The sequence below is a fragment of the Artemia franciscana genome, chromosome 15, assembly GCF_032884065.1.
Source record: "Artemia franciscana chromosome 15, ASM3288406v1, whole genome shotgun sequence".
NCBI classification, from domain to species: Eukaryota; Metazoa; Arthropoda; class Branchiopoda; order Anostraca; family Artemiidae; genus Artemia; species Artemia franciscana.
Genome location: NC_088877.1, coordinates 33,471,675 through 33,493,935, shown reverse-complemented (window position 1 = coordinate 33,493,935; position 22,261 = coordinate 33,471,675). Strand labels below are relative to the sequence as shown.

The following is a 22,261-nucleotide window of genomic DNA, read 5'->3' as shown; positions in this document are numbered from 1 at the left end:
TGTTTTGCCCACTTAGATATTGAAACTACATTACCCTAAATTTTTGTGAATTGATGCCACTGGGATTGGGAAACAAAACATTTGGAATTCATTATAGATGAGAATTTATCATAAAACATCATGTTAATATTATACAGCTAAAGTTTTCTTGATCCCTTAATGCAGTTTGCTACATTAAATTTTTAAGTAAAAAAAGTAACATTAAAATGCTTCATTTTGCTATATAAAGATTTATTATCTATATGAGTGCTCGGTTGCTCATTGGGGTTTAAGTAACTTTATAACACAATACAATAAAAACAAGTAAACCCGAGCAAAGATGTAAAGATTCTCACCAAGATGTTAATGTCTCCTTAATTTCTACTTATTTTCAAAAATAAACTCTTTGATGTTACAAAGAGCGCGTTTGCATACATGGGTGCCAATTAAGGGGGTCAGCAAACGGTATTCTCTTCGATTTTGAAAAATACCTTTTTTAGGTAGCTAAGAAGAAGTCTTTCTCCCCCCCCCAGTTGTTGTATAAATTATTTTTGCAGTTTATTGAAAAATTGGGTAAAAATCTCCCTTGTTTTTGCGAATTAGTGCCCCTGCTTATATTTAGATTTTAAAAAGTCTTTTGCCTTCTTTATTTGAATTTTTCTACAAATAGCAATTTTGAGAGGTATAAAAAATTGGGGCTCTTTGGGCAATTAGAAATTTTGTTCAAGGGTTTGGAATATGATTCCAAGTGATGTGCGCGAAGCTATGCATATTCCTGCGTTCAAGGCTATAGTTAAAAAAAAAGATCTTCCTCGCAAAAGACTAAAGAAGGAGATTTTTTATTGTTTTCTTTTCATCAAGATTTTTTTTCTTATTGTCGTTATTTGAATCGTTATTGTTTCATTTTTACATTTGAATATTGTTTTTCTTACTATTGTTCACATTATTAGATATATACCCCGAGACTATCCGTGCTGGTGAAGCCAACTATGTTATAAATTTGTTTGTTTATAAATGTCTATCTCTCTTAATTCTTTTTCATTGAGGACGGCTTCTTACTTACAAAAGCTTAACATTAGTAATATAATTTTCCATTCTGAATTGAAGTGACATGAGGTCCCATTATTTATGTTTAATCCAGATCCAACGAAAAATAAGATATTACAGTTAGTAAAAATAGGCGCAAAGCCAGGAAAACCGTTGCTATCGTCCTCTTTCAACCAAAAAACTGTAGCTGACTGTTCAGACCCGTTTATATACACACCCAAACCGTTTTTTTTTTGTCAAAGGAAGCGTTGCAAATCAAAAACAAGAGCCAAGAGCTCATATGGCACTTGTGACGAGGTTCCGACGAGGTCGGAAGAGCCAACATTTCACAATCCTATCATGGTGATGTTTTTTTTTTTGGCTACCATGATAAGCACCCCTGCGTGGGATTTCTGCCTCTGAAACCGAATAGCTGTTTCTATAATTTTTGATCGCTTTAAATCTATTGCTTGATTTAGCTCCTCCTATGCTTGCTGGCCCATGCTATAACACATTCCAGATTTAATCACCATAAAACGTGATCCAATCTGATATTTTTGGTAAAAGTGTTAGCCAAGGCCAGACATTTTAGAAAAGGTTTTGGAATTAAACTAAAAATGGCAGAGTAAGAAAAACTTATTAAAAATAACCCTGTCAAGGATTGAACCTAAAACCTTCGGAGTAGAATACCAACATCATATCCACCGCACTGTGCAGGCTTTCGAGGAGACATTTTTTAAAATAATGTTTCTAATTTCTCTGAATTAACCGTCTCTCCACTCCCCCCCCAGATGGTCGAATCGAGGGAGCAACAATTTCTAATTTAATCTGGTCCAGTCCCTGATACGCCTCCCAGCTTTGCGATCGCTATGTGGCACTTGGCCGACGGCAAGTGCCATAAAAAGCGAGTTCCGTTATAAACCCTCCAAGAGCATGGGAACCTATATTTGCAGTGGTAATTGTAGGCTGTTTGCTTCCATGACATACTCCATTCTAATCCTATCACTGTACAATGAGCCTGTACATTAAAGGCCATGGAATCAATGTATGGGTCACGTCATTATATTCATGGCCGTACCCAGGGGGTGGAGTCTACTTGGTTGGAACTCCTCAACTGAAATTTTGTGAACAGATAAAAATGCATATAAATGATTTTAATGTATTTTTAAAAGTTTTCTTGCCAAAAACGAAGACAATACCCCCTCCCCCACTCTCCGAACAAAAATTCTGGATACGCCGTTGATTGTATTTGTTGAATGATTTTTGTTGGGAAATACTTCTAATCTTATCTTGCTGTTTCCGCATGTCCATTTTTACTGGCTGACATACCGTTTTATCTTATCCTTGTTGCGCTGATTCATCGATAATTTGCTTATTGGGTCGTCAGTCATTTTTACCTGTCTTGACCTCTGGTTTAAATGGACCAAATCACAAATTGTTTTCCTGTGACACACTTAAGTGAGAATTTGAAATGAAGCAGATAAAATCTTAATTTGTGTCCTGTGTGATACAACTAACTAATAATAATAATAATTATTATTAGTTAGTAGTATCACACAGGACACAAATTAAGATATGTGTGATATGGAATTTTAATTACTGAATTTAAAATCATTTTTCATACAAATGTACAGGGCAATTCTTATAATTTGCAATTTGGCTTCTTGTAGATAGAATGACAGTGGCAACGTTGGAAGGGGGTCGTCCCCTCCCATTTAGATATATTTTTTTTAATTAGCTTTTAAACTGTTGCTTGTTTTAACTGTCAAATTTGCTCTTTATTTTCGGCAGATAATTTTTTTCTTAATTAATTAATGATCGTTTTTAATATAAGAAAAACAAGAAAATAGGGGTCCATTACACTTCACAATATATTCCACAGTAACATTTTTTCCGAATATACTGCCTTTGAAACCTTATCATTAAGTAAAAATGTGAGCCTAGTTTGTGGCAGAACTGAAAAATGTCCTATACTTTTTGTTTCGACACATTTGCTCAGTTCAATTTTTTCCCTGATACTTAAGCAGCTGTTACTTCTTAAAATGCATCAGTTCAAGAATAGATTCTCTTGCTTTACAACATTCAAAAGTGGAAATTTGTCATTGAAATGCCTAATAAGCGCTGATAACGTCCTATTCCTCGGGTTCAGGGTTCACATAATAGCCCATAAATGTAGGACTGCCTCTATGTACAATACCATGCTGACTTTTGCTATTTTCGCTTTTCTAATTATTTACTTTAACTATTTCTAAAAAAAATTGATATAAATGTGCTGAGGATTATTACTGTTATTGGTCGCATTTCATATAACGCCAGCGCTACTTGAGTGACATTTATTTCTGCGTCTACATGTTGTACGAAATGTCTGCTGCAAGTAGGTTAAGTAGATTAAATAAAAATATGTATATTTTTATCAAAGTTTAGAAATTTTGTGTGCACGTATAAGCGGTACCAGCTCATTATTTTTTTTTTATTGTATCAGTATCATGCAGTGCTAGGAGGCAGAGTTTTGCTTGTGAAGGGAATTATAGACATAAAAACGATATTCATTGTACCCCCCCCCCCCCTACGGAAATGTATACCCCCCATACCCTGATTTACACACAAAAAAAATTATTTAACTTTTATATAATTCGTTTTCTTAAACAAAGATACAAAGGGAAATGCAATTTTCAAAACCTAGGAGTCAATTTTCCCTTCCAGTTGGCATCCCTGGTAATTTTTAATATATTTTAAGGTTTCTGCCGCAAAAATGCCAAGAATTGCTCATCTGTCAAATAATGGCAAACGGATAATTTAATAATTCTAGCGTTATTTTTCGTAATACTTTCAAATTTAGGCTACAAGCGGCCAAGCATATTTGGCTTAGGTTTCACTTGTTCGCCTGTAAGTCCGAGCAAATTCAGTCCCAGATTTTGCATACAAGTCCAGTGGACATTGTCCGTCACGCGTTAACCAAAAATCAATTCAATCTTTCATCTCTTAGTTCTATGACTATCTACCTTAGTTCTGCCCTAGATATGACATCTGGACGGAAGATAGACTTATATATCAACAAATGAAATGATATCATTTTTCCACACTCCTAAAAAGGGTTTATTCCAGATTTGCCGCCGAGGGGTAGGGGGGACGGCAGCCACCTGTACAGGAAAGTATTTATCTCCGATGCTCTTCTTCTATATTATGGTAATCAGGATCCCTCCGAGCCTATCTAACCTTTTCCTGTGGTGACTTTGTCACCACACTTTATTTGTCACCAATAAAAATCTTAAAATTTCGATCGGCTACATTTAGGGAAAAGAAGAATACGACCAAAGTTTATACGACCACTCCTTCCGCAAACAAGAGCTAAGAGCTCATAAGGCACTTGTGACGAGGTCGGAAGAGCCAAGAGCTCATATGGTATGAGCTCTAGCAAAATTCTAAGAATAAATAGATTGCTTTAAAAGGAAAATCAGAGGCTTAATGCCGGTCGGGATTTAAAATAAGAGCTCTGAGTCACGAGGTCCTTCTAAATATCAACATTCATTAAGATCTGATCACCCACTCGTAAGTTAAAAATACCAGCCCCCCAGATGGTCGAATCAGGGAAAACGACTTTATCAAGTCAACTTGTGCAGCTCCCTCACACGCCTACCGATTTTCATCGTCCTAGCACGTCCAGAAGCACCAAACTCGCCAAAGCACTGAACCCCACCCCCTAACTCACCCAAAGAGAGTGGATCCAGTCCGGTTACGTCAATCACGAATCTACAACATTTATAAGCGTTTTCCAAGATTCCCGGTTTTCACCTCTAACTCCTCCCAATGTCAACAGATCTGGTTGGAATTTGAAATAAGACCTCCGAGACATGAGTTCCTTCTAAATATCAAGTTTCATTAAGATCTGGTCACCCGTTCTTAAGTTAAAAATACCTCAATTTTTATAATTTTTCCAAATTAACTACCCCCAGCTCCCCCAAGTCAACTTGTGCAGCTCCCTCACACGCCTACCGATTTTCATCGTCCTAGCACGTCCAGAAGCACCAAACTCGCCAAAGCACTGAACCCCACCCCCTAACTCACCCAAAGAGAGTGGATCCAGTCCGGTTACGTCAATCACGAATCTACAACATTTATAAGCGTTTTCCAAGATTCCCGGTTTTCACCTCTAACTCCTCCAAATGTCAACAGATCTGGTTGGAATTTGAAATAAGAGCTCCGAGACATGAGTTCCTTGTAAATATCAAGTTTCATTAAGATCTGGTCACACGTTCTTAAGTTAAAAATACCTCAATTTTTATAATTTTTCCAAATTAACTACCCCCAGCTCCCCCAAAGAGAACGGATCCGTTCCAATTATGTCAATCACGTATCTATAACTTGTGCTTATTCTTCCCATCAAGTTTCATCCCGATCTCTCCACTCTAAACGTTCTCCAAGATTTCCGGTCCCCCTCCCCCAAATGACATTGGATCCGGTCGGGATCTAAAATAAGACATCTGAGTTACGAGTTCCTTCTAAATATCAAGTTTTATTAAGATCTGGTCACCCGTTCTTAAGTTAAAAATACCTCAATTTTTCTAATTTTTTCGAATTAACAACCCCCCCCCCAAGAGAGCGGATCCGTTCCGATTATGTCTATTACGTATCTAGGACTTGTGCTTATTTTTCCCACCAAGTTTCATGCCAATCCCTCCACTCTAAGCGTTGTCTAAGATTTTAGGTTCCCCTCCAACTCCTCCCAATGTCACCGGATCCGGTCGCGATTCAAAATAAGAGCTCTGAGACACGATATCCTTCCAAACATCACATTTCATTAAGATCCGATCACTCCTTCGCAAGTTGAAAATACCTCATTTTTTTCTAATTTTTCAGAATTAACCCTCCCCCAACTCCCCCAAAGGATTTTAGGTTTCCCACCCCAAATCCCCCCAATGTCACCTGATCCGGTCGGGATTTAAAACAAGAGATGACACGGTATCCTTCCAACCATCAATTTTCATTACGATCCGATCACCCGCTCGTAAGTTAAAAATACCTCTCTTTTTATAATTTTTCCGACTTAACCGTCCCCCCACTCCCCCTCCCCAGATGGTCGAATTGGGAAAACGACAATTTCTAATTTAATCTAGTCTGGTTCCTGATACGCCTGCCAAATTTCATCGTCCTAGCTTACCTGGAAGTGCCTAAAGTAGCAAAACCGGGACAGACCAACCGACAGAATTTGCGATCGCTATGTCACTTGGTGGATACCAAGTGCCATAAAAATTAATATTCCCTTGGTGCATAACTTACGACATTTGCCGCTCAATTAACCTGCATTCACTCTCACACTTTCGTCCAAAACATTCATTCCGCAGCTCAGACAGCTCTTTACACTCGGATACAAAATGAAAGAGGTTCTCCATCAGACATAGGGCAAAAGTAGGGACCGACCACCGACTTACCACCAACAAGTTCTTCAAGTCCTCTCTATTTTGCCCAAACCTAAAATACACCTCCTCCAACAGTCTTTAGCTTGGGAGTAAAACCTTAAAGATATAAATTGGTCCTTTTGGGCTTGCCACTCTTGGATTTCTCGGTCGTTTAGGGTTTGCTGGATTTCCTTCCATACTGACATGCTTTCCTCCGTTGGGTCTTTTCCTTCATTCCGCATCCCCAAAAAGCCACGAATGACGTCTGCCACCCTTCAAACTCTCCAAGTAAGCTGAATTCAGAAGCCGAACTATAGGTAGCCTAATTATTTTCTCACAAAATTTCACCATTCTAACCAATCTAGCACTGCTTAGGCTTAAGCCCCAAATAAATCTCATTTAAGCCCCACTGAGCAAAAGTGAATCATTTAAGCCTAAAATTCTCTTAAAACATACATTTTGAATTCGTACTTGAATGCCGATTAGAAGACCCTTGAAATCTAGAAAATCATATGTAAGTGTGTAATTTTTCTAAACTAATTATAATTATTCCTTTCCGTGAAAGGTGATACCAAGAAGATTTTGGGAAGCCCAGATTTAGATTATGCACCCATTTTGGGTCATGTAAGGAAAAGGATACTTCTTTTGGGTACCCTGTATACAAGCCCAAAGGGGGTGGGTCCCTCTCCGAATAAATTCATGTCTACGTGTCAGGAACCCAGAACTTTTAATATCCCAATGCAATTATGTTTAATAATGTCAATTAGATGTAAAAATTGTTTCATTATGTATTCTTTAAAAGTGAATCAATAGCTCATTTAAAATTCCAATAATGAATGCAAGGTTGCAATGAAAATGCACATTTTTTTGTCATAACTAAATAATAATTGCGAATTGGAATTAACAATGAACTTTCCGTCAGGTTATTTAGACATTCCGCTTAGCAGTAATTATGGTATTTAATTTTTCTTTTGTGGAATCAAGAAAGACTAATGAATTCAAAGAATGCAAATCGAAAAATGTCGTATTTGCATGCAGTCACATAGACGTTGGTCTTTCATATATGTTAAAACTACTATTTCGTCAAAATCAATAATTACATTTTTTCAAATATATGTGTTTGCATAAGAGTCAAAGAGACGATCTTGAATTTGTGTGTTTTTGTTATCTTAGATATGTGGATGAATAAATTAATGAGTTGAACCCCCCCCCCCCTTCAACCCGTTTCAATTACTGTGCACGTGTCCTCAGTGACAAAATGACCGTTACCAAAAATTACAGTTTCTTCGGCAGACAAGTAAGCAAAAGCTTGCGTCGAAGACGGAAGGCCGGCACATTTTAAAAGAGGCAGAGAATCACCAAACTATGTAGAAACAGACACCTACTTAGAGGTGCAGGGCATAAATTTGTATGGTGATTTAGGGTGAAAATATTTTTTTTGATAATCCCATTGAAAGCAACAGCAAAATTATAACTCCCCTAGACTTCAGCAAATACAATTTGCTCGCTTCCATCCTACATCTTCACGAACAAACGCCATTACACGGATGGGTACAGTTAGGAATAGCGGTGTATGATACGATTTTGTTAGAAACCGGCAGCTTTACATAAACCAAATTCGTAACTACCATATGAATACAGTATAGTGTATTAGTTAAGTAAATTAAAAAACTAATATTATAGAAAGAGAAAATGAAACAAAATTAGACGACCGCTTAATAGAGAGGGGTGACAAGGACCCTCCCGTCGAAAAAATCTGAAAAATGAACAAATCAGGAAATTACTAAGAAAAAAGTCATGTAATGACGAGACCTCAGCACCACAAGGTTCATTCTGTATTCGCGACTGAGTTTGAACTCTAGAAATAATTCTTGGTTTATTGGCACTGGCTGTAGTAGGTAAAAATTTCGGCGCTGAGAGTCTCCAAAAATAAAAATTAACACCATGGGAAGATTAGTAAACAATCCATTTTTACTCAATATGGTATATCCTATTGTAGCACATAGTAAGGCATATTTGCATCCAATCGTAAGCCCATACAGTTCTTTTTTTCCAAATCCTGTTTTCAGAATCAGGATTTACCAAAATTCCTCAAATCACAACCCAAAATTTCCCACAAATCACTCATTAAAACTTGTTTCAATAATGTTAGCTGTTTGAAATATTCAAGCAGCTAAGTACTTTGAATACAGATGGACCTTCCCCAAACTTACTATAGAATATTAAAAAACTCCTTATCTATTCAATAGACTGTCCTAATTTTTCGATTTTTAAATACCCCCTTCCAAATAATTTTATGTACTCTTGCCTACTCAATCGGCAGCAAATGACACAGCAGTGGCCAAGCAGCATTAATTCATAAAGATTCAAAATGTATTCTTCAATATCTAGTGTGGGGGGATTGCAATTTTTTCTGTTTTTCAATGAAAATACAAAAAGGCACTTGTGCCCACTTCAGAAATTTTCACATGATGGAGCAACGCCCAAGGGCTCATTGAATCTCTGTAAGTCTTTCATGATCTTCCCAAAACCTAAACAAAAAAGCGGAAGGAAGAAAAGTTACATCTGTTTTTGAAGACCGACTTCAAAAACAGATGGTGACTGGTGACCGCTTTGTTCGTCTTTTATCTGACTGTGGCAAAAAAGATCAGGGTGAAATAAAATTATTTATAGATGGAAGAATATAAACATCAGTATAAAACTACTGAATTGTATCACATTGTACCATAATTTTTAAAATGTACCATATTCCTAGGGATTGTACTAAATTGTACCGGTAGAGGTGAAACATACCAAAATGATACTACCATGTTTGGCATCATTGGTAAGACTTTCCTTATATTAGCTGCGATGGTTTTCACCCTCCGGCGTTCTTACCTTGTGTTCACACAGACAGGTAGGTTGAAGAAGATGAAATGCGGTGCGTATTCCGCGCTGCGTCGCCGCAGCGGCGAGACAATAGATCAAAAGTCATATTTCGCGTCAAACGATGACCATGGATTAACACTAGAATGAAAACTTGAAATGCTTCCTAACTTTTTGGAAATTTTAGCACTTTTCTTTTTCTTCTCTGGCTTTTTATTACCTTCATTTTTAATACTTCCTTCCGAGTCTTTATTTAATCCAGCTTTTTTAACTTTTTCCTTTTTCTTGGTAGCAATATGACTTGGTAGTAATATATCTTTTACCAATCGTAGGAGCTCAATCTGGCGTTCAATCAACATTGGACAGAAACAGTCTCTTTCTGCTTCATTGGATATCATTCTTTTATTTTGTTCTCTTGAGACCATAATATCTTTTTAATGTGAAAACTTCTTACTATAAAATAATGTGACGAGTTAAAGTCACGCGTAAAGTAGTAAGAACCTAACTAAAAACAAAATTAATTTTAAAATTTTCATGTATTTTTCTAGTTGAAAGTTAAACATTAAAATTGTTGCTCAGACAACAGAAATACTTTTGCAGTTTACATCATAACCTTAGTTTTGATTAAAAAATCAGATTTTTGTTGAAATGCTTCTAGTAATGTTAAATATCCTATTTTGATCTTTGTATGAAAGATGATGTTTATAACATTTGCTAATACAATGTTATGGGAAAAAAATACAGTTTTTATAAAAAAATTAATTCTGTTCTAGAATTATTTTTATTAAGTTTTGGTAAATCTATTTCCTTTCAAATGAGCCATTAAAAAACTTTAGTTTAGTCGCTTCTTTCGATATTATTTTGTAGTTGTTGTTTTTTCAGCGCTGAGGAATAGCCTTTGGTCATGTGATAACTGATTGCGTTCTTGTTTGAACATACCGTTTTTAAAACTTCGATAGGCTGACAACTTCATCATTTAACCGATAGTGAAGAAACAAGCACAAACAAGAATGTAAAACAATGAGATAGTTCCGTAATAATCAATAGAATGCCATCTATGGTATTTTGATCCAGAAAAGTTAGGGATAACTTTATAATACCAACTAGATTATATAAGATATTGTTCCGAGTTTTCATCTGTCACAGGTTTACGATTGAAAAGGATAAAGTTCAACTGGCTGCAAATTCAATTTAGTCCCTTCTTTCGATACTATAATGTTGTTTTTTCAACGCTGAGGAATAGCCTTTGATCATGTGATTACTGATCGATAGCACAGAAACAAAACCAAAGTGTTGCTCTCGCAACAATTTAGTCGGCAAAGCCAGACAAAGGTTGCCACAACACTTCACGTTGCCCTGGCAACGTAGGTCTAGTTTCTGTTTGTAACTTATTTTGTTGCATTATAAACATAAATTGGCAACATTTTCATTTAGTAAATGAAAGGTTGTGGCAATTTCAGAGCCTACATTAATTTGATTTGCAGTTGAGTCTACAGGCTTAACTAGCTTTGATGTGGAATCTATGTCCTTTTTCATGGAGGATAATTGAGCCATAGCTGTTTCTAATATGTCATCACATATAGGAGTCTAGCGATAGCTTTCTTCTTGAGAATATTTTTGGTTTCCTCAGCTTCATTACTAACCTCAATTAAGTGACTGACTGTGAGATAAGTTGCAAGCCTTTGCCATTCTTGGCTAGTTTTAGATGAATCTTTTGGAGGGCAGGATGTTGAATTAAACTTAGGTAAGGGATGGGGGGCTGACTAGAACCTTGAGTATGAACATTATTTGCCTCTTTTGGAAAAGATACTGTCTTTGCATCTGCTACAGCAACTGTTGCTTGGCTTCTACTGGGCCGATGGGGCGTGGGATGCCAAGGGATTCTTGCAGCTACAACTGAGTAGGGTAGATTCATTTTAGCAGATGTTCTAAGGATTACAACTCGCTTTTGGTGAGCTGGGCAAGATTGTTTATGGAGGGCTGTGTGTCCCTTACGGATACAATTTCTGCAGAAAGGGTCTGACTCTGGGCATTCACTAATTGCGTGGCGTGTTTTCCCACACTTAAGGCAAGACGAATGGGAATGTTTGCAGTGTTTTTGCTGTGGCCGTAGGCCAGACAAGTGGAGCATTGTAGGGGCTGGGGCTTATAAATCTTGTAAAAAAGGGACATACCGTAAAAGAATATTTCTCCACTTAGCTCAACTTTGCAGGAAATGAGGATTGAACGGCTAGGGGGAAGAAAACCTTCTTTGTTTAAACTTAGCCTTATAGCAGCTGAAGGATTGATGAGAAGGCCTGAAGAATCTGTTAGTTCAGTTCGTATTTCCTCCACTTTTACACTGGTATCAACACCATACAGCACATACTTTTGTAACTTTTCCACATCTTTTTTTGTGGCTAAAATTTTTGAGCCATCAAGAATTATTTCTTTGGATTTCGACAGGACATGGTCTGCCGCCTGAGAAGACGTAAAGTAAATATCAATAGACTCGTCCTGCTTGAAAACAAGTTCAAAATTTACCTTGGTGATCAGAAAGACAGCTTTCCTAATTTGCATTATTCGATCTTTTGAAAAGATTTGGCCATTGGTTTTCTTGATTGAGGCAGTATAATAATTGGGGTGATCGTTAGCATTAGTTTCTAGGACACTTGAAGAGAGGGGTTGCACTATCGTTGGTGAACGAGTTTCATCCTTTTTCCTCTTTTTGCCAGGCGTCTCACCTCTTTCATTATAGTTAGTTTCGGCTAAGGCCTGAATTCCTGACAAGTGGCTAACTGTTTTGGATTACGTAGTTGGGGGGGGGGGTTCTAGGAAGGGTTTTATAGGTAGGTTGGAATGGCGACTGGCTAAGGGTTTCAGTGGGAGTATCCTTCTCGGGAGGTAGCCTTAGGGGCTTTTTTCTCGTCATTTATTTCGATGAGACACTGCAGATTCACAAACTGTTAATCAGTCTTAATCACAGTTTTAATCAGTGATAACACCAGTTTTGCTTTGTCGTTTTCTTGCATTCATTTTTCATTGTTACTTCTGAGCCTTTATTACTACTAACACTACTAACACTAGTACTATCACTACTAACACTACCAATACTACTAACACTACCATGACTACTAACACTAGAATGAAAACTTGAAATGCTTCCTAACTTTTTGGAAATTTTAGCACTTTTCTTTTTCTTCTCTGGCTTTTTATTACCTTTATTTTTAATACTTCCTTCCGAGTCTTTATTTAATCCAGCTTTTTTAACTTTTCCCTTTTTCTTGGTAGCAATATGACTTGGTAGTAATATATCTTTTACCAATCGTAGGAGCTCAATCTGGCGTTCAATCAACATTGGACAGAAACAGTCTCTTTCTGCTTCATTGGATATCATTCTTTTATTTTGTTCTCTTGAGACCATAATATCTTTTTAATGTGAAAACTTCTTACTATAAAATAATGTGACGAGTTAAAGTCACGGGTAAAGTAGTAAGAACCTAACTAAAAACAAAATTAATTTTAAAATTTTCATGTATTTTTCTAGTTGAAAGTTAAACATTAAAATTGTTGCTCAGACAACAGAAATACTTTTGCAGTTTACATCATAACCTTAGTTTTGATTAAAAAATCAGATTTTTGTTGAACCCCTAAAAGAAATATAGCATTCTATAGAACTAAATCTAAATGCTTCTAGTAATGTTAAATATCCTATTTTGATCTTTGTATGAAAGATGATGTTTATAACATTTGCTAATACAGTGTTATGGGAAAAAAATACAGTTTTTAGAAAAAAATTAATTCTGTTCTAGAATTATTTTTATTAAGTTTTGGTAAATCTATTTCCTTTCAAATGAGCCATTAAAAAACTCTTTCTTATGTTCCGCTGCCCTGCTAGCTGAGGAGAAATATTGGGAAAAAAATGCCTTTCTTATAGACTATCGTAGTTCAACCCACTTTTCTTTTTTTCAAACCAACATATTTTTTTTTTTGTTCCAGCCAAGAGACTGTATGTCCTCTATTTAGGAGTTTTCTTACATAAAGGATCGACATAGTTCTTAAAAAATTGATCGATATAGTTCATTATAAATGAGCATTATATAAGTTTCACCAGTATTACCACTGTCTACATAGGAACCACCTACCAGCTTTGATGGGAAACTTATCTGAACTGATTCCGATTAGCTCTTCAGTATACCAACAGCTGTTTAACAAGGTAAGTGCTAAAGATTCAACGAGACACCTTTATCCAACCATGTGATCTGTATTTGAAAACTAGCATGGGCAACGCCCACTGGGATATTATCAAATTCAGCTGAACTAGTTCTCTCTGGTGATCTACCTTTGGTTACGAAGTTTGCAGAATTGGGGCTAAGAAATTTATGCCTAGAATCGAACCTAGGAGAACTGAAACAAAGAAACAAACAACAAGGAAGGATATTTGCTAAGAATTCTAAAAAGTGAGGAAACATTTCAAGCTCTAGGACTTCTAATACAAGTTCTAGTTCTAGTGCTAGTACTAGAGAGAAAAATCAAAAAATTAAAAAAGCTGGAGTAAATATAAGCTCAGAAGGAAGTATTAAAAATGAAGGTAAAAAAAAAAGAAAAAGCAGAAAAATAAAAGTGTGAAGAGTTCTAAGAGGTCAGGAAGTATTTCGAGTATTCTCTATCGTCTACCAAGTCAATGTACTGCCAGCAAAAAACGAATTAAAAAAACCGAAGTTTCTAAAGGCACAGAAAGAAGCATTGAAAATGAAAGTAAGAAAAAGACAGAGCAGAAAAAGAAAAGTGCTAATATTTCCAAAAGTTCAGGAAGTATTTCGAGTTTTGTGCGAATTGAAGTGGAGTTATATAGCCTATGTCAGAGAGGAGTATCTGAAGTTGTGCAGCCAAGCTTTCGTTCCATCAAACCATGTTTCTGCTTTTGAGTGGAAAGCTCCGTTCTAGCAGGCAAGCAGGCAGGCACTTCTTTCAAATTGAAGATGGACTAAAATCTATAAGTGTTAAATAGCGTTAAATGAGTGTTTTGCCAGTTGGTGCACCCATTTATTTGTTTCCGGTGAACTTGATATTTATCACGGGAGAGGACCTTGTAAGTAAGAATCTGTTCACTTTGGGCTAGAAATTTGTGCAAATTGGTGCACATCGTATTCGATCTATTTAAATCTGACAGAATTAAGTGTTTATGCAACGGGTACAAACGATAACGTAAAACAAGGAGGTAGCTTCGTAATAATTAGTGACACTTATGGTATTTTAATCATGAAAAGTTACAGATAGCTTTATAATACCAACTAGATTATATAAGGTATTCTTCCAAGTTTTCATCCGTCACGATGTCTACAATTGAAAAGTATAATGTTCAACTGGCTGCAAAGTCAGTTTAGTCGCTTCTTTCGATATTATTTTGTAGTTGTTGTTTTTTCAGCGCTGAGGAATAGCCTTTGGTCATGTGATAACTGATTGCGTTCTTGTTTGAACATACCGTTTTTAAAACTTCGATAGGCTGACAACTTCATCATTTAACCGATAGTGAAGAAACAAGCACAAACAAGAATGTAAAACAATGAGATAGTTTCGTAATAATCAATAGAATGCCATCTATGGTATTTTGATCCAGAAAAGTTAGGGATAACTTTATAATACCAACTAGATTATATAAGATATTGTTCCGAGTTTTCATCTGTCACAGGTTTACGATTGAAAAGGATAAAGTTCAACTGGCTGCAAATTCAATTTAGTCCCTTCTTTCGATACTATAATGTTGTTTTTTCAACGCTGAGGAATAGCCTTTGATCATGTGATTACTGATCGATAGCACAGAAACAAAACCAAAGTGTTGCTCTCGCAACAATTTAGTCGGCAAAGCCGGACAAAGGTTGCCACAACAATTCACGTTGCCCTGGCAACGTAGGTCTAGTTTCTGTTTGTAACTTATTTTGTTGCAGTATAAACATAAATTGGCAACATTTTCATTTAGTAAATGAAAGGTTGTGGCAATTTCAGAGCCTACATTAATTTGATTTGCAGTTGAGTCTACAGGCTTAACTAGCTTTGATGTGGAATCTATGTCCTTTTTCATGGAGGATAATTGAGCCATAGCTGTTTCTAATATGTCATCACATATAGGAGTCTAGCGATAGCTTTCTTCTTGAGAATATTTTTGGTTTCCTCAGCTTCAATACTAACCTCAATTAAGTGACTGACTGTGAGATAAGCTGCAAGCCTTTGCCATTCTTGGCTAGTTTTAGATGAATCTTTTGGAGGGCAGGATGTTGAATTAAACTTAGGTAAGGGATGGAGGCTGACTAGAACCTTGAGTATGAACATTATTTGCCTCTTTTGGAAAAGATACTGTCTTTGCATCTGCTACAGCAACTGTTGCTTGGCTTCTACTGGGCCGATGGGGCGTGGGATGCCAAGGGATTCTTGCAGCTACAACTGAGTAGGGTAGGTTCATTTTAGCAGATGTTCTAAGGATTACAACTCGCTTTTGGTGAGCTGGGCAAGATTGTTTATGGAGGGCTGTGTGTCCCTTACGGATAAAATTTCTGCAGAAAGGGTCTGACACTGGGCATTCACTAATTGCGTGGCCTGTTTTCCCACACTTAAGGCAAGACGAATGGGAATGTTTGCAGTGTTTTTGCTGTGGCCGTAGGCCAGACAAGTGGAGATCGAGGGCTTGTAGATCGAGGGCTTGTAACACCCCGTCCCACCCGTTACTTAGCTTCGCAAGATTAGTTAGTGTTTTAAACATTGAAAAGTGCTAATAAATAATTTATCGGAAGGGCTGGGGGCAAACAAAGCAGTCAACTTTTAAGAGAAAAATTGTCAATAGCATAATAAAACGTTGTGCTAACTAAAAACAACATACTTAGCATTACTAATACGAGGTGGATTAATACGATAGTGGATATTTTTGAGCACAAAAAGTGGCGTGAGAGAAAAAAAAGTTGAAGGCTATAATGACTATAAACCATGCGACGCCAGTAGGCTTTCCTTGGTTTATGTGTGCGTTAGAGAAACAAAAATTACCTGCTCGGAAGTGTTAGTCGAGTTTGACGGCCCTTGAGCGGGACATGCGTAAGTAACATTGGCCTGACCATGGCTGCCATCATCATGAGTTGTTTCGGCCAATCCTGTATGATTAACCATAGCTACAATCGCGACGGACAGATTGACCTTTAGTCCATATAGAATGGCAAGGCCAGCAGAGGCGAAAAAGGTGAAGATGTATCTTGCTGGTATCATCGCTAAAAAGAGGAAAGTACCCTTATTCATTATTCATATATATATATATATATATATATATATATATATATATATATATATATATATATATATATATATATATATATATATATACATATATATATATATATATATATATATATATATATATATATATATATATATATATATATATATAAAATGTAAGAATATAGGCCTAAATATAAATTTATTATCCAAACATTAAGTGTACTTTAAACGGCGATCTATAAAGTAATCATCAGTTAACTGAATGTCTGTTTTGAATTTAAACTTGCTGTTAACAATGAATCGAGGTGGTTGTTCTTATCGGATGAGTATATAGTAAGGGATCTTTAGGACGGCGTCCTCTCCAAAGTTCCATATTTTGCGATTTTGTAATTTAATTTGGTATATTTTCGACAAAACTCACCCATACTTTGAGATCTTTGAAATCTTTCGCGTGTGCAAATCGTCAAAATCTTAGTAAGGCAAAGGGGGACACATAATTTTCTTAGGGAGGATTGTGACATTTCAATAACAGTTATTTCTGATAACTTCAAACATATTTTCCATCCCTTTTGCTTTAGCTTTTCAGATTTATTCATTATTTGGTAGCAAGGACAAATCCAGAATCTTCGTACACGGGCGGGGAGTCTACATGAAAAAACTTATTACTCTTTTCATTGGCCTTTTATAAAATTTTGGTTACCATGGGCTAGAGTTCGGTCTTTTCTAAGTTGCGATGGACACAACAACTATGATAATTGCCTATTACTTTTCGTTAATCACGCCTAACATAATTCCTTAACAAAAATAAAAAAAAATTCGACTTAACAGAAACATAAATTATTCGGTATACGAGACTGCCCCGTCCTCAACCCTGGCTCTTTTTACTAAACTTTTAAATTTCTTAAAAATACTTCTCATTCAAATTCAACGGCCCTTTTGTTTGAGCAATATTTCTCAAGGAATTCTGACAAAAACTAGCATAAAGAGCGAGGGTTGAGGAAAGGGCAGTTCCCCATATATACGGAATAATTTATGTTCTTTTTAAGTTTGAATCTTGCTTCTTACTTTCAGTTGAGGAGACATGTTTATAGTTTTTTATTTAATTTCTGACCGTTTTTAAAATCATGTCAGGATATTCCCTTCCTCCCCGTTCAACGGCCCTTTTGTTTGAGCAATATTTCTCAAGGAATTCTGACAAAAACTAGCATAAAGAGCGAGGGTTGAGGAAAGGGCAGTTCCCCATATATACGGAATAATTTATGTTCTTTTTAAGTTTGAATCTTGCTTCTTACTTTCAGTTGAGGAGACATGTTTATATTTTTTTATTTAATTTCTGACCGTTTTAAAATCATGTCAGGATATTCCCTTCCTCCCCGTTTAAAAATTTCCTCCCACGGAGACGAAAATCCCCCCCCCAAAAATGGTATATTTCTTAATAACCAATACCGTACGCGAACAAAGGGCAAACTGCGTAGCTTACAGCCCTTTCCCTGGAGACTATTTGAGGTCATGTGATCCCCAAATGCAGTTATTGGACCTTTCAACTATGCTGAATCAGATAACTATATAAAATTTTGACCAGACGTCTTTGGGGAAACGGGGGCGTGGGAGAGGGGCTAGTTGATCCCCAGTTTTTATTGTCGCTTAAAAGAGCACTAGAGCTTTTGATTTCCTTTTAAATGAGCTCTTTCTCGATCTTTTAGGAGCATTGATTCGAAAAGGTCACCCTGGAAAAAATCAACAAATTAACACTTAACCTATTCGTGATTTTCCGTCTGGCAAAATTCCACAATCTGTAGATAGGAGCTTGAAACCTCTGCGATACAGTTCTCTGAATTGCTAAATTTGGCACTGTGATTTCCATCAAGATCGCTCGACTTTTTGGGTGTGTTTCCCCCCTTTTTGAAAATCTGCCGATTTTTCTCAGACTCGTAACTTTTGATGGTTAACAATAAACTTAATGAATTTACATATTTGGAATCAGCATAGAAAGCCAATTCTTTTGAAGGATTTTCGGTATCTTTTGATGTATCAAAATCTCTTTTTTAAGAGTTTCAGGTACTATCGGGTCGATTTGCTCCTTACTTACAGTTCGTCACCACAAACTGTTTGGATACTTAGCCTCTTGTAGGATAATTTAAACTAAAATCATGCTGAATCAGGAGTAGAGATATGGCCCCATCCCACAGTTAATTCAAATTTTCTGAAAGAAGAACGAATTGAGGTCAATGACTTTACTGAGAATTGAAAAACAAATGATATCAGAGAAAATAGGGTTTTTTTTTATTATAACTTCATAATCAATATATGATTCTAAGATTTATCGTTTTCTTCTTCGTGAAATTGTGTTTAGAAAATAATTTTTTGAATTATACCAAAACTTGAAGGAAGACAACAAGATGAAAGAAGTTGTTAAGTGTTAACACGTTAAGTGTTATTTACAATCACGAGCAGCATGTCTCAGTAATAATGTAATCCAAAAACTGGCAGCTTGTAATTTTTAATGCGGTCAAATAATGCGGTGAACACTGTGCTTAAACTCCGCTTGCATTTCGAAAATAAATTTGATTTGTTTTACTGCCCGACGAGTCTTATTCTCTGGATTTCCATCTTAAATCTAAGACCAATATTGTAATCTGGAAGTTTAAAAGCTAAGAACGTCGAACAAGAAATGGTAATAGTCTCGTTCTTGGTTTTATCTGAACCAACCTCATTCAACACTGTTTTGAAATATAAGGGTCACTACCAAGACAATTGCGTACCAATCCCCTCCCTGTTTGAACAAGATATAGTCCTCGGCCATATACAAAACTTTGGTGATTCGCAGTAAAGGCAATCAGATTTCCCCCCTTCCCCAGGGGAAAGGGTATTCCATAATTTAGATCCATTTTAAACAATTAATTTTAAGATTAAAATAGATTAATAGATTAATTTTAGTGCAGAGGTGGTCGTCTTACGAGACACGTTGTTGAAAGCAGAACCATACATCATTTGCTAGTCTGCGTGATTGGAGGGACTAGAATTGGGAGCTTGAACGCCACACAATCATATCATCATGTTATATTATTGTGTACTCTTTATCATTCAAGGATTATTTAAGAAGTGGTCCAAGATAATGAATTTTTAAACATCAAAATGAATTTTGCAAACTGCAATAAGCTACAATTTGAAATTTAAGGAAAATCAGGTTAATAGTGAGCATTAAACCTTTAAAAGAAAAATTTTAGTTTTATAGACATCCAGTCCTAGTAGCATAGTACAGCCTTTGCATAACAAGGACTCTCACCTGCTTCTATAACGCAAATTCCTACTAAGACTTATCCAAGATGCATCTTCTTATTGGTCTTACCCCCTAATATCCCGATCTTGACTGGCAGATCATCATGATCTGCATATGATTACTACTACACTACCGATCCGTCAACTACTTTTTCCAAACCAGCTCAAATCTCGACAACCACCACGGCGAATACCCCAAGCTCGACTATTCCTAGTAAGCACATTTTACTACGACGACTCGACTTCTTATTAAGAAAGCTTATCAACCAACAATACTACCATTAATATATACTAGTCTCGTGTCAACACCAGAAATTTGCGAACATTTTTCACGCAAAAAGTAAAGAGCTTATGTAGGATTGACCAAAGGATTGAATCACAAAAAATCAAACTATTATAGCATTGTCCCCCGCGTGGCTCAAATACATGGTAAAATAGTCGGAAATGAAAAAAAATCAACTACTTACACTACATAGATATTTCCAGTACTAACTACAAAAGATGCATAGAAGAAAGAAAAATGTTAATGAAAAAAACAAAATATAGATGAAAACCTATAAATCAAAGCCCACGATAGTAACAAAGTATTTATTACTATCTTGGTTGCAGCATAAAAAAAATATCGAATGAGAAAGAATCGTCGTTTGAAGCTGATTCAGGAATGCTAACTGTTATTTTGATTTTTTTTTTTTTGCAAAACCAACGTCTGGGGATTTCGAAAAATAGCCTGAAACCCCACAAACATAGTGTCTGATCGAAATAGAACTGTACCATTTGAATCTCGATCGCAGAAAAACCTATTAGTGTGAATCACCCTATCTTGAGCAAAAAGGAAAGTCGCTTTTTTTGCATGGGAAGCAGTGATGTCCCCTTTTTATGGCACTTGGTATTAACCAAGTGACATATAGCAATCGCCAATTCTGCCGGTCTGTCTGTCTGTCGGTCCCGGTTTTGCCACTTTAGGCACTTCCAGGTAAGCTAGGACGATGAAATTTGGCAGGCGTATCAGAGACGGGACCAGCTTAAATTAGAAATAGTCGTTTTCCCAATTTGACCATCTGGGGGGAGTGGGGGGCCGGTTAATTCGGAAAAAATAGAAAAAATGAGTGTCTTTAACTTATGAATGGGTGATGGGATCTTAGTGAAATTTTATGTTCGGAATGATATTGTGTCTCAGAGCTCTTATTTTAAATCCCGACCGGATCTGATGACATTGGGGGGAGTTGGAGGGGGGAAACCTAAAATCTTGGAAAACACTTAGAGTGGAGGGATCGGGATGAAACTTGATGGGAAAAACAAGCACAAGTCCCAGATACATGATTGACATAATCGGAACGGAGCCGCTCTCTTTGGGGTAGTTGCGGGAGGGGGGTAATTCTGAAAAATTAGAAAAAATGAGGTATTTTTAACTTACGAACAGGTGATCGGATCTCAATGAAATTTGATGTTTAGAAGGATATCGTGTCTTAGAGCTCTTATTTTAAATCCCGACCGGATCTGGTGACATTGGGGGGGGGGAGTTGGGAGGGGGAAACCTAAAACTTGGAAAACACTTAGAGTGGAGGGATCGGGATGAAACTTGGTGGGAGAAATAAACACAAGTGCTAGATACATGATTGACATAAACGGAACGGATCCGCTCTCTTTGGGATAGTTGGGAGGGGGGGGGGTTATTTCTGAAAAATTAGAAAAAATGAGGTATTTTTAACTTACGAACAGGTGATCGGATCTCAATGAAATTTGATATTTAGAAGGATATCGTGGCTCAGAGCTCTTATTTTAAACCCGACCAGATCTGGTGACATTGGGGGGGGAGTTGGGAGGGGGAAACCTAAAACTTGAAAAACACTTAGAATGGAGGGATCGGGATGAAACTTGGTGGAAAAAATAATCACGAGTCCTAGATACATTATTGACAACACAGGAACAGATCCGCTCTCTTTGGGGTAGTTGGGGGAGGGGTTAATTCTGAAAAATTAGAAAAAATGAGGTATTTTTAACTTACGAACGGGTTATCGGATCTCAATGAAATTTGATATTTAGAAGGATATCGTGTCTCAAAGCTCTTATTTTAAATCCTGACTGGATCTGGTGACGTTGGGGGAAGTTTGGGGTGGAGGAACCTAAAATCATGGAAAACGCTTAGATTGGAGGGATCGGGATGAAACTTGGTGGGAAAAATAAGCAAAAGTCTTACATACGTGATTTACATAATTGGAACGGATTCGATCTATTGGGGCGGGGGGTTAATCCTGAAAAACAAGAAAAAATGACGTATTTTTAACTTACGAAGGAGTGATCGGATCTTCATGAAACTTCATATTTAGAAGAACCTCGTAACTCAGATCTCTTATTTTAAATCTCAACCGGATCAAGCGTAATTGGGGGGGGGGGGAATCTTAGAAAATACTTAAAGCGGTGAGATCAGGATGAAACTGGATGGGAAGAATAAAAACCTGTCTAAGATACGTGACTGA

The 22,261-nt window shown here is 36.6% G+C and overlaps 1 protein-coding gene across 1 annotated transcript in view; it reads right to left on the bottom strand.

The window, feature by feature from the left end:
* LOC136036389 (sialin-like) overlaps positions 1 to 22,261 on the bottom strand; it is a 54,867-nt gene that overhangs the window by 26,479 nt on the left and 6,127 nt on the right. The window contains exon 2 of the mRNA XM_065718573.1: positions 16,281 to 16,498. Within this exon, the coding sequence (XP_065574645.1) occupies positions 16,281 to 16,498 (218 nt within the window). The remainder of the gene's footprint in view (positions 1 to 16,280; positions 16,499 to 22,261) is intronic.